Source organism: Oreochromis niloticus, linkage group LG13, assembly GCF_001858045.2.
Source record: "Oreochromis niloticus isolate F11D_XX linkage group LG13, O_niloticus_UMD_NMBU, whole genome shotgun sequence".
Taxonomy (NCBI): Eukaryota; Metazoa; Chordata; class Actinopteri; order Cichliformes; family Cichlidae; genus Oreochromis; species Oreochromis niloticus.
Genome location: NC_031978.2, coordinates 24,788,540 through 24,801,651, shown reverse-complemented (window position 1 = coordinate 24,801,651; position 13,112 = coordinate 24,788,540). Strand labels below are relative to the sequence as shown.

At 39.1% G+C, this 13,112-nt stretch overlaps 1 protein-coding gene across 1 annotated transcript in view; it reads left to right on the top strand.

Moving 5' to 3' along the window:
* The window catches only part of wdr11 (WD repeat domain 11), a 55,879-nt gene that overhangs the window by 17,606 nt on the left and 25,161 nt on the right, over positions 1 to 13,112 (top strand). Inside the window, exons 11-12 of the mRNA XM_005473868.3 lie at positions 7,542 to 7,626; positions 10,647 to 10,753. Of these exons, the coding sequence (XP_005473925.1) occupies positions 7,542 to 7,626; positions 10,647 to 10,753 (192 nt within the window). The remainder of the gene's footprint in view (positions 1 to 7,541; positions 7,627 to 10,646; positions 10,754 to 13,112) is intronic.

Below are 13,112 nucleotides of genomic sequence, written 5' to 3'. Positions count from 1 at the left end.
TTGTATTTTTCAAACTCTATGAGCTAATAAAGAAAATACATTTCAATTCAGGTTTATTGATATAGCACCAAATCACAATAACAGTCGCCACAAAGTGCTTTACACAGTAAGGTAAAGACCCTACAGCATTCTGGAGAAAACCCAGACATTCAAATGACCCCCTATGGGCAAAGACTGTGTGAAGGTAGGCTGGAGAAATGTCTTTTTAACAGGAAGAAACCTCGAGCAGAACCAGGCTCAGAGAGGGGCAGCCATCTGTCGTGACTGGTTGGGGAGGGAAGAACAGAAAAAAACAAAGCATAGGGAGACAGGCAAAAACACTGAGAGAGAGAAAGAAGATGAAAAAGTAATGACATCTTGCAGTGGTAAATAAACAACAACAACAGAAAATCGTGAATCCCCAATGTGGGATAATAATATTTTTATTCTATTCTAAACACCTGGAAAGTGAAAAGAGGTGAATGGAGAAGTGCTCAGTGTGTCACAGTGTAGCACATCACAGCTGTCCCACAGCAGCCTGAGCCAACTGCAGCGTGATTAAGGGATGGTTCAGTGTCACCTGTTCCAATCCTAACTATAATCTTTATCAAAAAGGAAAGTTTTAAGTCTATTCTTACATAGAGAGAGAGTGTCTGTCTCCCAAATCCAAACTGGGAGATGGCTCCACAGGAGAGGGACCTGATAGCTGAAGCCTCTGCCTCAGCTATCAGGCTGAGGCAATTCTACTTCTATCCAAGGAATCACGAGTAAGTCTGCAGTCTGAGAGCGAAGTGCTTGGTTAAGAAAGGACAATGAGGTTTTTAAGATATGATGGGGCCTGATAATTCATGAGAAGGATTTTAAGTTCAATTCTGGATTTAACAGGAAAAAATATATGAGAGAAATATGATCTTTCTCTCTTGTCCCTGTATTAACTGGAGGCTTTTTAGGGACCTTTTAGAACAACCTGATGATAATAATGATTTACAATAGTCTAATTGTAATTGATTAGCCTAAAAGTCATGAATGAACTAGGTTTACGGCATCACTCTCCGCTCATTGAAGGATATGGCCTGATCAAAAGTGACCTCAAGATTAGCACTAGTTAGCACGAAAATATGCATGTCACCTCAGTGCTGCATGTATAAGCAGATATCAGCAGCCTATATATCTATATTTCTCTCCGCCTGCTCAAGAGTGGCTTGTAGCCTAAAAAGGGGGGGGGGACTTAGAAAATGAGTGATATCAAACAGTGATGATTTTATTTGTTGTTCCCAACAGCTTAACAATGTCCATTAAACGATTGGCTGCAAAATACAATAAAATAAAATGAAGTCCCACCAATACCAACAGTGCAATTTCAGCTTTAGAAGTAGTGTCTGGAGAAATTATAGTTTCTAGCTGTGTAGGAAAGTCAATTAGACGAGGCTAACTCTAACAGATAAATAGATAGTAAAGGGAATGCATTTATATAGTGCTTTTCTAATTTTATTGATCAGTGAAATGTATAGAGGTGCACTGCCAGCAGTTTGATTTCTAAAAGAATGCCAAGTTGAAGACACAAATGGACGTTTATCAGCAACTGTTTGGCTCGCCATACCGAAGCACAGAAGGGTTCGTTTTGTTTTTATGTTTATTAAATTTTACTCATCTATGCCGTTCTTGCCGCCGTGTGTAACTACCACAGATCTGTTTGAGGAAAAGCCTGGTTGGATTTTTATCAAAGTTTGTTTGTAAATATCCAGTGAGTGAAGATTGCTTTTGAGGGAGACGAGATGAAATGATTATGCAGCTATAAGCTGCAGCTGCACATTTTAATTTCATGCACATCCACACTCTTTGTTAACGCTCTAGGTTTTTTTCCCCCCAGTTGACTCGAAAAGCATAAATTTGATTCCGTTTGTCAAATTAAGAGTTTTTTGCTACAAAGTTAAACACACACACCAAAATGAACACAGTCAAATTATCACAATTTTTTTTTGTCCCTAACAGGAAATTAACAGAGCTGATATGAAGCCAAGCAAGTTAAACAGGTCTTTATTTCAAATAGCAACACAATCTCAAGTTTGAGCTGGGGAAAAAAAACAACTCAAAATTGATTTTTTTCAAATGAAATGCATGTCAGGATTTGTGAATATGCATATCATTGCTGTAAATTTATGTCCTTGAGGCAGACGGTGAGTAAGCAGCGGGCCATCAAATCCTACTGTGCGGTCTCGGTAAATGATGGCACAAGGCATAGACTTAATCTGAAGTATCATCCTCTGTTATTACTCTCCTAAGACAGCTGCCAGGCAAAAGAGAGAGAGAAGCAGTCAAAGTTTGGATTTATTAGTTTTAGATCGGCATAGCAATTTTCTTTTCCCTCCTCACTACAGTAATGATGCATAAAATTATGAAAGTCTAAATTTGAAGGGGAAATTAAGAGCAGGATTGTGTTTCTTTCCCCTCATTTTGCCATTGCTTTTCATGTGTGTAGACATGCGTGCACACACAAACACACACACACTCGTGGTTCTGTGCCAAATTCCATTTTAAGTCTAGGCAGGCAGCTTTTCGCTCCCCGTTGCAGCAAACCTTCAGTTTAGTTGTCAGGCTGAAAAATAGGCTACACTTTGTCCCCTGACATTGGACACATAAATTAATCATACCTTAAAGATACATTGCCTGCTTCATACCTACAGACAGGCAGATGAATAATAATACCTTCAAGCTCTACGTCTTATAACCATTTTCTTGGTCTGTTTACTTTTGCTATACACCTGTCAGGTCCACAGTTATGGAAGACAGAACTTTCTTAAGTTCACTGCACATTATCACCTAATTAGTGCAATAGTTCTAAAAGACGAAAACCTAAACTGTTAATAGCAAATTGTCTTAGGTGTGTTTTTGTTAAGGAGTGAAATGAATGAAGAGGTAGCAATAGTAAAAAACTGACCCTCCCTCCCCAATTTAACGAGGGATTGGAGTGGCTGCCCATTCTGCTGCAGATGGTGTGGGGTTGACTTGGCACAGCTGGCTCTCGGTAGCATTTTGAGTCTAAAGCTAGAACAGGATGATTAGGTTTTCTTTGCACATCATTTGGCAGGTCCCCGTTGTCATCTTGCACAGTCAAGTAGTTAAACAGTCTCTAGCTGCATTATTGAAATGTGTCTTTTGTTCCACTTCCAGTGAAATGCCTTGTGAATAATAAGTTTGAAGGTCTGGCTAATTACGCCGAGGATTTAGAAGGAGAATCACAATCTCCGCTGAAAGGTGGAGGCAGCGTCCAGATAATTCAGAAGCTGAAGTATGTTTAATTAAAATGGTATCTTGAGGCTAATGCGTGTCATTTATAGCCACTTTATTTTATTAGCACAGTTAGAGGGAATGCGCACACAAAGTACAAGTTACAATAATATTAAATATTGCATTTGGAGAGTTGGAGTCTGTTACTCACTGTGTCAGATTACTGTAATGTCATATATAAAATTCCTGTATGTAAATACAGAGCACTAAACAGTCTGTCTCCCTCCACCCACCCCCCAACCAGGTGTGGCATGATGGCTGCCCCTCCCTGAGCCTGGTTCTGCCAGAGGTTTTTCCTGTTAAAAGGGAGTTTTTCCTTCCCACTGTTACCAAGTGTTTCCTCAAAGGGGTCATCTGATTGTTGGGGTTATGTCTGTATTATTGTAGGGTCTTTACAACATAAAGTGGCTTAAGGCGACTTTTGTGATTTTTGCGCTATATATATATATATATATAAAAAAAATGATTTGTGTTAAATTAATCTTAATTATACAAATCACATTTATACAAAATTCAATGCTGGTGGCTATCTTTATTCACAGGCTCAGAATTTGTTATCCTGTTCCTCGTACATGACTAAAGACTTCAGAGTCTCTCAGTCTGTGTGTGATTTTGAAAAGTGCTTAATAAATAAACGTTGCTTTGCTTACTTTACCTACTTACGCTGTCATCAAATACAAAACGATTTAAGGTTACATTGTCTTGATGGTAAGTAAATCCCAAAAGGTTGTTTCTTTTCATCTGGATGTAGCGTTTTCAGTGGGAGAAACATTTTGTCACTTATCCAAGTGACTTCTTCAGTCTCAGCTGACTGCAGGATTCCCCAATCTTATAAACAATACATTTGACAATAACTGAAACCAGTCCACTGAATGAACAATGGGCTGTGAGGTCAGTTACTTGATCATTAATGATCAATGAGTCAGAGTTACAGTTGCATTTCTCACCTCCTCAGTATTGATGCCAAGGCTGGCACTGGGGCAGGTATTCTAGGGGGTGTTGGTATATATTACTTGTCCTATTTACCAAGAGCCAGAGAATAAACCTGATCAGTAAATCCAGATTGAGTCACGCATGAGTGCTTGGCACATGCAGCTCATTTTCTTGGCCTCTGTTCCAGTCGGCATTAAGCTTCTCCCTGATGTGTGCGCAAGTTAAAGTGGAGAAACACTGAGTTCTCAGTTATGCCACACTAGTCAGGGGAACAGCTAAGGATACAGACTTTTTACACCTTCTATTGGTGCAATTAAAGCAGGAGATGCACCTACTGCTGATGGTGTGAAAGCACTGAGGTTTGAAATTGCCTCCCACAGTTTCATTACAGTTAGACAAAGTGCAGGGATTCCCATCTCTGTTTTCTTCATTTCCGTCTCTCACTTTCCCCTCTGCCAGTCTTTTCTGCTCTGAGCCTCCTCTCTTAGGGAAGGTTACAGAAGCTCTGCACCCAAGGAGCTTCCCAAAATCACTGCTTTCTGGTCTCCTGTTTAAAGAGTTGTAAGCCTTGGGGTATCTGACAGCTCCATTACTGATAGGTACAAGGCCCACACCCTTCTTATTCAGTGGCTTATACAAACACTGACAGACTGATATCCCTTCCAGCCTTCTAATATTTGTTTATCCACACTTTCCTGACAGCTACACTCCCCTGCCTGGTTTGGACCAGAGAAAATAGATGATTTAAATAAAGTATCAATAGAGCAAAATCTAAATTTATCAATAACAAATATACAAAATAAACATGAAGGCAGCTACTGTGCCTCAGAAAGCAAAGCAATTATCGGATTGATGGATTTTAATTATCAGCTCCAGTGGCCTGTCAGAAAGGAATTGGGATTGTAGCCCACAAAAGAATCCATTCAAAGCTGTCACTTTATAATATCTGTCTTTTTTTTTCTGTCTTTCCCCCTTCTCATAATTTGTTGGGTTCATCTGCAGATGAAGTTCAGATCTGTCATCAGTTGCACTTGGTATTGAAACATTAATTTTTGGATAAGGATAAAATGATTTCTGGTACTCTCAAGGAATTCATGAGGTTAAATGGGAAAGTGCGATCAAGAATATGTCTAAATACGCTATTAATGCAATGTTTTGCTATAAATTCTATACGACCAATAAAAAAAGGATACTATAGTAAATATAAAAAAAACTATAGTACATTAAAAATTGCATAAATTGTCTATATGATGACACAAAAACAAAATCATTGTATTTATTAGCTTGTACCTGCCTGAAGTTATCCTGAGATATTTTGCATCGTCCCCAGGTGACCCACTTAGCCACTGATCCCAACTCTTCACTGTGATAACATCCGAATGACCATTTGTTCAGGACTGTTTACTTTGTTGCTGAATGCTAAAATGTTTTCCAATGACTTTTAATGCATTTGGCTGATCTGAGCCTTGACCTTGTTGCTCCCCTCAGCGTTGAAATCATCAGTAAACGCTAGTGAGGCCGTTTCGCCAAGTACTATGCGTGCCCAAGCCAAAACAGAATGTTTAAAGGATGAACTTTTGATTAAAATTAATGATTCATTATTGTAATAGTTAACTCCTGCTGTCTTTTTGATAAAGGTTAATTTTTGTTTTACTCGTCAATTTATTTTATTACAAGACAAATAAACAGAACTGACAACCCAAGACATAAAATCTCTGAGATATTCTTATTATTTTAGTCTCGATAGAAACTGCAAGGCAGACACTACCACTAGCACTATAGAAATAGCTGGTCAGAAAACATCGTATTTCTGTTCTACATAAAATAAACAATAGTGTGGTCTTATTGAGCAAGTGCTAGAGGAGACTTATACACTCTCATGTCTGTGTGGTTAATATAAGGCTACAGCCAGTTGCTGGTTAACTGTGCATAAACACTGGGACTAGGAAAGACAGCTTGCTTGGCTGGCCTTTCAGCAGGCATGCTCACTAATATATTTCTTGAAGCAGCGACTTCTTTCAGTCTTGTTCTTCCAGTGACCTTGCCAGGCAGCTAAAGCATTGGAGTCATTATGCTGAGCCAAGAAGTGTATTCCAGACCCACATAAAACAACAACTTGACATTTTTACATGTGTTTTTAATAGATTAACAATCTCTTAAACTATAAGGTGATAATTTGCGAGCTACAGAGCCTGACTAATCTTGCATAAAGTAAACAAACACTGGCTGTGAGGAATCAGGCTGCAGGAATGTCATCTCCACTCAGTCCTTCCCTGTTCAAATCCTGCTGAAACATCTTTGTGCCCACACTACATGCCATCTATTAGCAGCACCGGGAGACGGAAGGGAATACACAAACGTGCTTACACAGACACCCATGCCACACTGCCTATCACAGTCTCCAGATGTTGTGTCAGCATGTGATCATAGTCACTGTGGTCACAGTCAGTATAATTGCAAAAACTAAATGTGTTTCTGCACCTGCAGAAGGAATGCCCCAGACCCAGTTAAATGCTTTCCAGACATCATTAAACTTGAGTCTTCATTAGATATCAGATGCACTGCAGAGTTTTGGGTTTTTTATAATAGCTTTGTCATTCCTGATTATGAAAAACTACCAAGTAGTTTGAAAACAGTCTATGGTTTAAAGCAAAGAGTGCAAATAAAGGATATTATTGCATATATAGGAAAATGAAATTGGGGTATTTGCATATGCACAATAGGCATGATGCCAGTCCACTTTGTAAATTAAGCTGAGGTGGAATATTAAAGGCTTTAGAACTTAAACTTGTTTACATCCTTAGAAGATGCAAATGATTCAAAGTGATGACTCAGTTGTCTTAGTTTGATTTTTTTGTGTCTGAATTTATTTCAGTGCAAAAAAAAAGGCCAACATTTCTTGTATTTGCTCAAAAAATGTTTTTTAGCTGCATAAGCAAACGTCAGAAAATAACTTTTAAAAGTGTAATATCAGCATGAACAAATGTTTTTAAAAAAAAAGTTTGAGTTTGTGGGAGTGTCGAATGTCACTTGCGGTATTTAATCAGGTAAAGTTTAGGGACGGATCGAGCTGTTGTGCCGTTTTCAGCAGCAGATGAAACTGCGATGTTCTCGGGCTGTGAGCTGAATGACACAGGGTTTGATGTGTTGCCTCTTTCCACACCTACTGCAGTGACAGGGAACACACAGGGGTGTCACACTGACACATCGTGTCTCTGATACTGCTGGAGGCTAGATGCTGCTATGATAAGTAACTCTGGCTTGTGACCTTTCTTCCTCTCTGCATCAGCCTGGCTCGTATGTCTTACTCCCTGCTCTCTGTTTCCGTTTGTTCTGCTTAGGCACGAGCAACGGGTCTGTGCTGGTCTACAACCTAACGAGTGGACTTCTCCACAAAGAACTCAGCGTTCACTCGTGTGAAGTCAGGTAAGACTGTTGTTTCTGTTATTGTGTACAAAAAGATTTTTTTTTTTTTTTTTTTTACAGGTCAACAGTTCAGTCGCAGTAATGAGCAAGTATATGAACTCAAGGCAGTCTTTAGCTGAAAAATGACATGTTAGACAAATCCCAGGAGCCAATCAGCTTGAGGTGGATTCAGGCAATTCACTGTCACACAATTAATGTGCTGTGTCAACACATGTTTGTTTACAAGAAATAATTCCCTATTTGGTTTATATTTTTTTCAAGTATTTATTAAAGTGAGGTGGTTTAGCTAAGTACAATAATCAATCTTGAAAAAAATGAAAAGTGATGTATTGGTTTCCCACTGCCTTTTACAGTAATTTACTTATTTGAGGGAGAAACTCAACACCAGTATTCAGACATGTTGTGGCACCCTTAGCTCTGAACACACACCAGTCCCTGAAGTCTAAGCGGCTAATTAATTAGGCTGTCAATCACAGATCAAAGGGGCAGTTCAGGAAAGAGCAGTAATCTAAATTAGGAAGCTTCTTCCCTCTGTTATTAACTATGCATTTTAATCAGGAAAGTGATCATTAAAAACAGGAGCAATAAGAAGCTGTTGACATTTCTGCTAATTGGGACCCAAACACTACAAACACAATAAAAAGCTGGAATAAAACAGTAAAAAGTTTTTTTTGTTTTTTGTTTGGGTTTTTTTTTTTTGTTGTTGTTGCATTTTTCCTTGGTGTCAGTGGCATAGCGGTTAATTCATTTGTCTTACATGTGAAAGATCCTCAGTTCAATTCACAAACCCCGCCTCAGGGGGAGGGTCACAAGCTAGTGGACTTCTAATACCTGTCCCAAGCCTGGATAAATGGGAGGGTTGCGTCAGGAAGGTCATCCGGTGTATAATCTGTGCCAGATCAAACGTGTGGATCCATCCACTCTTGCGACCTCTTGGGAAATAAGGGAGCTGCTGAAAAGACCTCGTCCTTCTGTTTTGTTGTTGTTGGTGGTGTAACAGAGAAGTCCAGGGAGGGAGAAAGCAGTGCATTGTCTGTAAGACTGGTTACACATTAGGCAGAACGCTTGCTGGGCTGAATCCACATCACATATCATTTTACATATTTATAAGGGCACCATTCAGTCATGTCGAATTCATATCAAGTAAGTGTTCAGGCTGTTTATTCTAATTAGGAGACAGATTGGGGTGATGTTCTTGACTAAAATCTGACTTTGTTTCAGTGCAGTTTTCCTATTCTTTTAACTCATTTGTCCTGATGTGCTTCTTCAGATGTGGTTAGCGATACATGCTGTATTTTCAAATGTACAAGATGTGATCAAAACTGTCTTTGAATTGGTCTATAAAAATCAAAAACCATACCCGATTTAAATTTAGCCAGTCCTCTGTGCCTGTGTTTTCAACACAGTGGCTTTTTTTAATGTTTACACCACTCAGTGGAAGTCCCATTCTGTCCTCTGACACTTTTACCTCTGTGATGCACTTTGGATCTCCTCCAGTGTGCCACTGAACCTGAAATCTGAGCGGACCAAGCGGTGAGCAAATGTGCTGGCGCGGCCAAAAAACTTTTCATTGTACTGCGTGCCAGCACACGATCGTACAAGTCACAGTTCAGGTGATTTTTTACTGAATGTTTTCCGCCTGGTTGCCTCAGAATGTAAAACAGAGCTCATTGTTAGTCACACAGTGAAGGACGAATTCATGATGCATACATTTATGAATATTGACAAGATGACGAGCACGCTCCTGGTCCCATTCCTAACCTGCTGCGCTTGGTAACTCCGGGCTCTTCAGCAAAAAAACAACATGAAGAGGATCAAATGCACAAATGTCAACTTAGTTTAAAGGAGAAGTTGATGTTAAAGACCGGAATTAAAGAGATGCCCAAGCGTGAGTGGTCATAACGGGACTTCCAGGGAGCTAAAACTAAAAGCCACACTGGAAAAAAGGCCCTATCTTTATTTACAGTCTTTGCGTAGAAAGCTGCCCCACAATGCAACCGCCAGACATCAGCACAGAGCCAACCGTGCTTCATTAGTTAGTATTCTGTAATGAGCAGCAAAACTATTTGACCAGGATTAATTAAGCACAAGATTGAATCAATTAATGCTGTTAAGAGATTGATTGGGAGCAAACACCATCCGTTCAAGCAGAGCCAGGGTTTCTTTAATGAGAGAAGTTGGTATCCACAAATACAAAACTTCAACAAAGTTTAATGAGCTGCGCAACACGAGCAGAACTTACTTGAAACGCCTTCTGTGTATGTAAGGATTAAAGGGAGAAATGAGGCAGTGGCTTTTTCTGCCTGGTTACTGGTGACTGTGAGTTTGCTCTTCAGCAGTGACACTCAGCATTCATGTCTCCACCCGCTTGTAATTTGTCTCCTTAAACACTTCTCTACGCTCTCAGCATACAATATGTATTCCGTTGACCTGTCCGCTGCTAAAACACGTGTTTGCTCGTATTAAACAGATCTCATAGATGTTTCCCCCTGTGCATTTTTTTTTTATCATATAAATAGATATTTTCTTCTCTCTTCATATACAGACACAGGTGGAACATAGTGCAGTGCTGTGATGTACAATCTTAGGTTTAAAGCTGTGTGTTTTATGAGTTTGGGAGAGGAGAGGTGCTTTATGTAGATGAGTCCAGCAGCCGTTGCCCTGCACAGCCATGCCGAAAGAAGCCCAGTTTCTTAGCATCTCATTTACATTTAGTGGGGAAATCGACTAATTAATCATGTGGCTATTTACCATCTCATTACTGTGGAGTTTGTGCTCCCTCCACTGGGCCAGCTTCTTCGAAAAATATCCTAATCTCACACTTTCTAGCTTCATTTGCTGTGGATTTTTGCTCCTTCCCGATTTGTTTTGGGCTTTAACGAAACCCATCTACCTCACACCACGCTTGGATGTATTAATGGGAATGTTTTACAGCTAGGCTGCAACTGTTAGATGGCACTATTTTTTTTTTTCTTTCAGTTTAACTAAAAATCTTGTGTGTGTATTGATTTATTTCACAGGGGGATAGAATGGGTGAGTCTTACCAGTTTCCTGTCTTTTGCCACTTCTGCACCCAACAACATGGGGCTGGTGCGAAATGAGCTGCAGCATGTCGACCTGCCTACTGGTGAGAGACACGCACATATTATCATCTGTACCTGAGGGTACCAACCACAACTTTTATATTATCCTTTATTCTTGAGAGTTTTCTTTTGGCTTTCTGCATCCTTACCAACACAAAAAAAAGAGACTTGAGTCTCTGTCGCTCCGACTTTCTCTTTTATCTGTCTCTCTTTGTCTGTGTGGTTCTCAAAGAGACACTTCCATTTTCCCTCCAAGGAATACTTGCACACTATCCAAATTAAGGTCCAAACTAAACAGTGTTAGGGCACCACCTAAGGAAGTTTAGCTCTGAAAGTGAGATCCATCATGATTTCTTACATGTCTATAGAATTATTGTGTTTCTGCCTCCCACAGGAGTGGAAATAGGAAATGCTGGATTTTCTGAGCTGAAAGAAAGCATGATTTCTCTGTAACCTCGGGTGATGAGGAAAAGTATGTTTAATGGCTTCAGTGGAACTTTAAAAAATACGTGTTGTTGTTACTTCTTTTTAAAATATTAGAAAATCAGACACAATTTTTAGATGCAAAGAACTGATGAGAACTTTCATCTTTTCCATAAGTCGTTTCTGCTTTGGTCAAATATTTCCAATTCCTCCAGGTTTTTTATGGCTGCAATAAAAAGAATTATGGTCACAATGGTGGTTCATTTACTGAGCCTTTGCCCTGTGTTCATTAGGACAATGGCAAGACTAGCACGACACTTTATTAACTGTCTTAAGCACCAGCATCGTCAAAGTTAATAGTCTGTGACATTACCTTTGGTTACAATACCACACACCATCCAACATACTTAATCGTTTTTTCGTTCAATTGTTCTTTACTACAAATTTAAAGACTGGTGACAAATTAAAGGAAAGGTGCTGGGTCACCTTGTGCTGCCAGAAATGCATCAATGTGTCTTAGTATTTTTCCTACGTCTCTGGATTTAAAAGAGGTTTAAAGAGACGCAGAAAAAAGAAAAAAATCAGTGTGTTGGTGGACACCGTTGTGTAACATGTCAGTGTAACAATTCACAAAGACCACATTTATGTTGACCTCAAAGGCTGTAGCATATGGTTCACAATGACATGCTTGAAGAAACCAAATCAATCATGATAGAGTTTGAAACAAGGGTTTTTCCTTTAATTTGTCATCCACCTGTAGATGCTGGAGGTGCAGACAGGATCTTTAGCCTTCACTGCCCAGGTTTACATCTCTCTTGTGCAGTTTAGTCCATCATATTTTGGAAAATATGTTCTGTTTGGCTGTCTTACCAAGAATTAGATGGAAAAGATCAATGCCAATTTAATCTGTTTAGCCTAGCATGGTGCTAGGTTCACGAGGAAAACAGGGAAACAGCTCCCTAAGACCAATAAAATTTTAAAAACATACCGTTCAGTAACTCCACTGATCTTATTTACCGATTACAACCTAAACTTCTACAAAAGCTCAATGCACATGTTTTTCAGAGAACATTTTTAGTAAAAAATAATACAAATCTGCCGTTTTCTGATTTAACAAATCTCAAAAGAGCTTCTGCTGACTTGAGACATTGATTTCATGACTTGAGTAATATGTGCTGGATTTTGCAGCGTTTCTCCAGGATCTAAAATGCATTCAAATCGACTTATAACATGATAGTATCTCCCTGTATTAAACCAAGCAGTCGGACCATTATTGCTCATGAAATCAAGCTTTCAAGTTAACTTAAACTCCCAAAAGAGGCTCTTATCTCATTAATTCTGAAAAACAGGGCAATATTTTTGTTTTTATTAGAAAGTTTTCTTTGAATTTCTGAGATAATGATGTGGTTGATTCAGAAAAACAGGACTATTTGTTTTGTTAACTGAATGCATTATGCTTCTGTGAATTTAGTATTTGTGGGTTTCAAGTCTAAACAATATCCATACAGTATTTGAATTGCGTTTTTGTTCGTAGAATATTTCACATATTTTTTAATGTTTAAAAGAACAATTATACAGTGAAGCTTTTACGTTTACTCCTAAACTTTATGGTCTAGATTTTATAAGTCAGATTCACACAGATTTGTTTCTGTTACTTGAGGTTACTTGTGTTCATTTCAGTCAGTCGGGGAAAGTGAACATGTGCAAAAGTGTGTTCTGTTCTTAAATGTTTTCCCTTCACCTATTAATCCACTTAAAGGGAAACTCATGCATTTGTAGCATTTCCTGATAAAGTTGAAGACTCTAGGATGGGAAACCGTCTTCACGCTGTCAGTTGTGGCGGTACTTGGCTTCTGCAGCAGTGATAGGAGCTGCCCTAAATGGATATGCTGTTTTTCCTGTGAAAGGATTTTTCTAAGGTGCAGTAAAGATAAGTTGTGCACCCAGATTGAAACGCCTCGTGTACAATGTAAAAGTTTA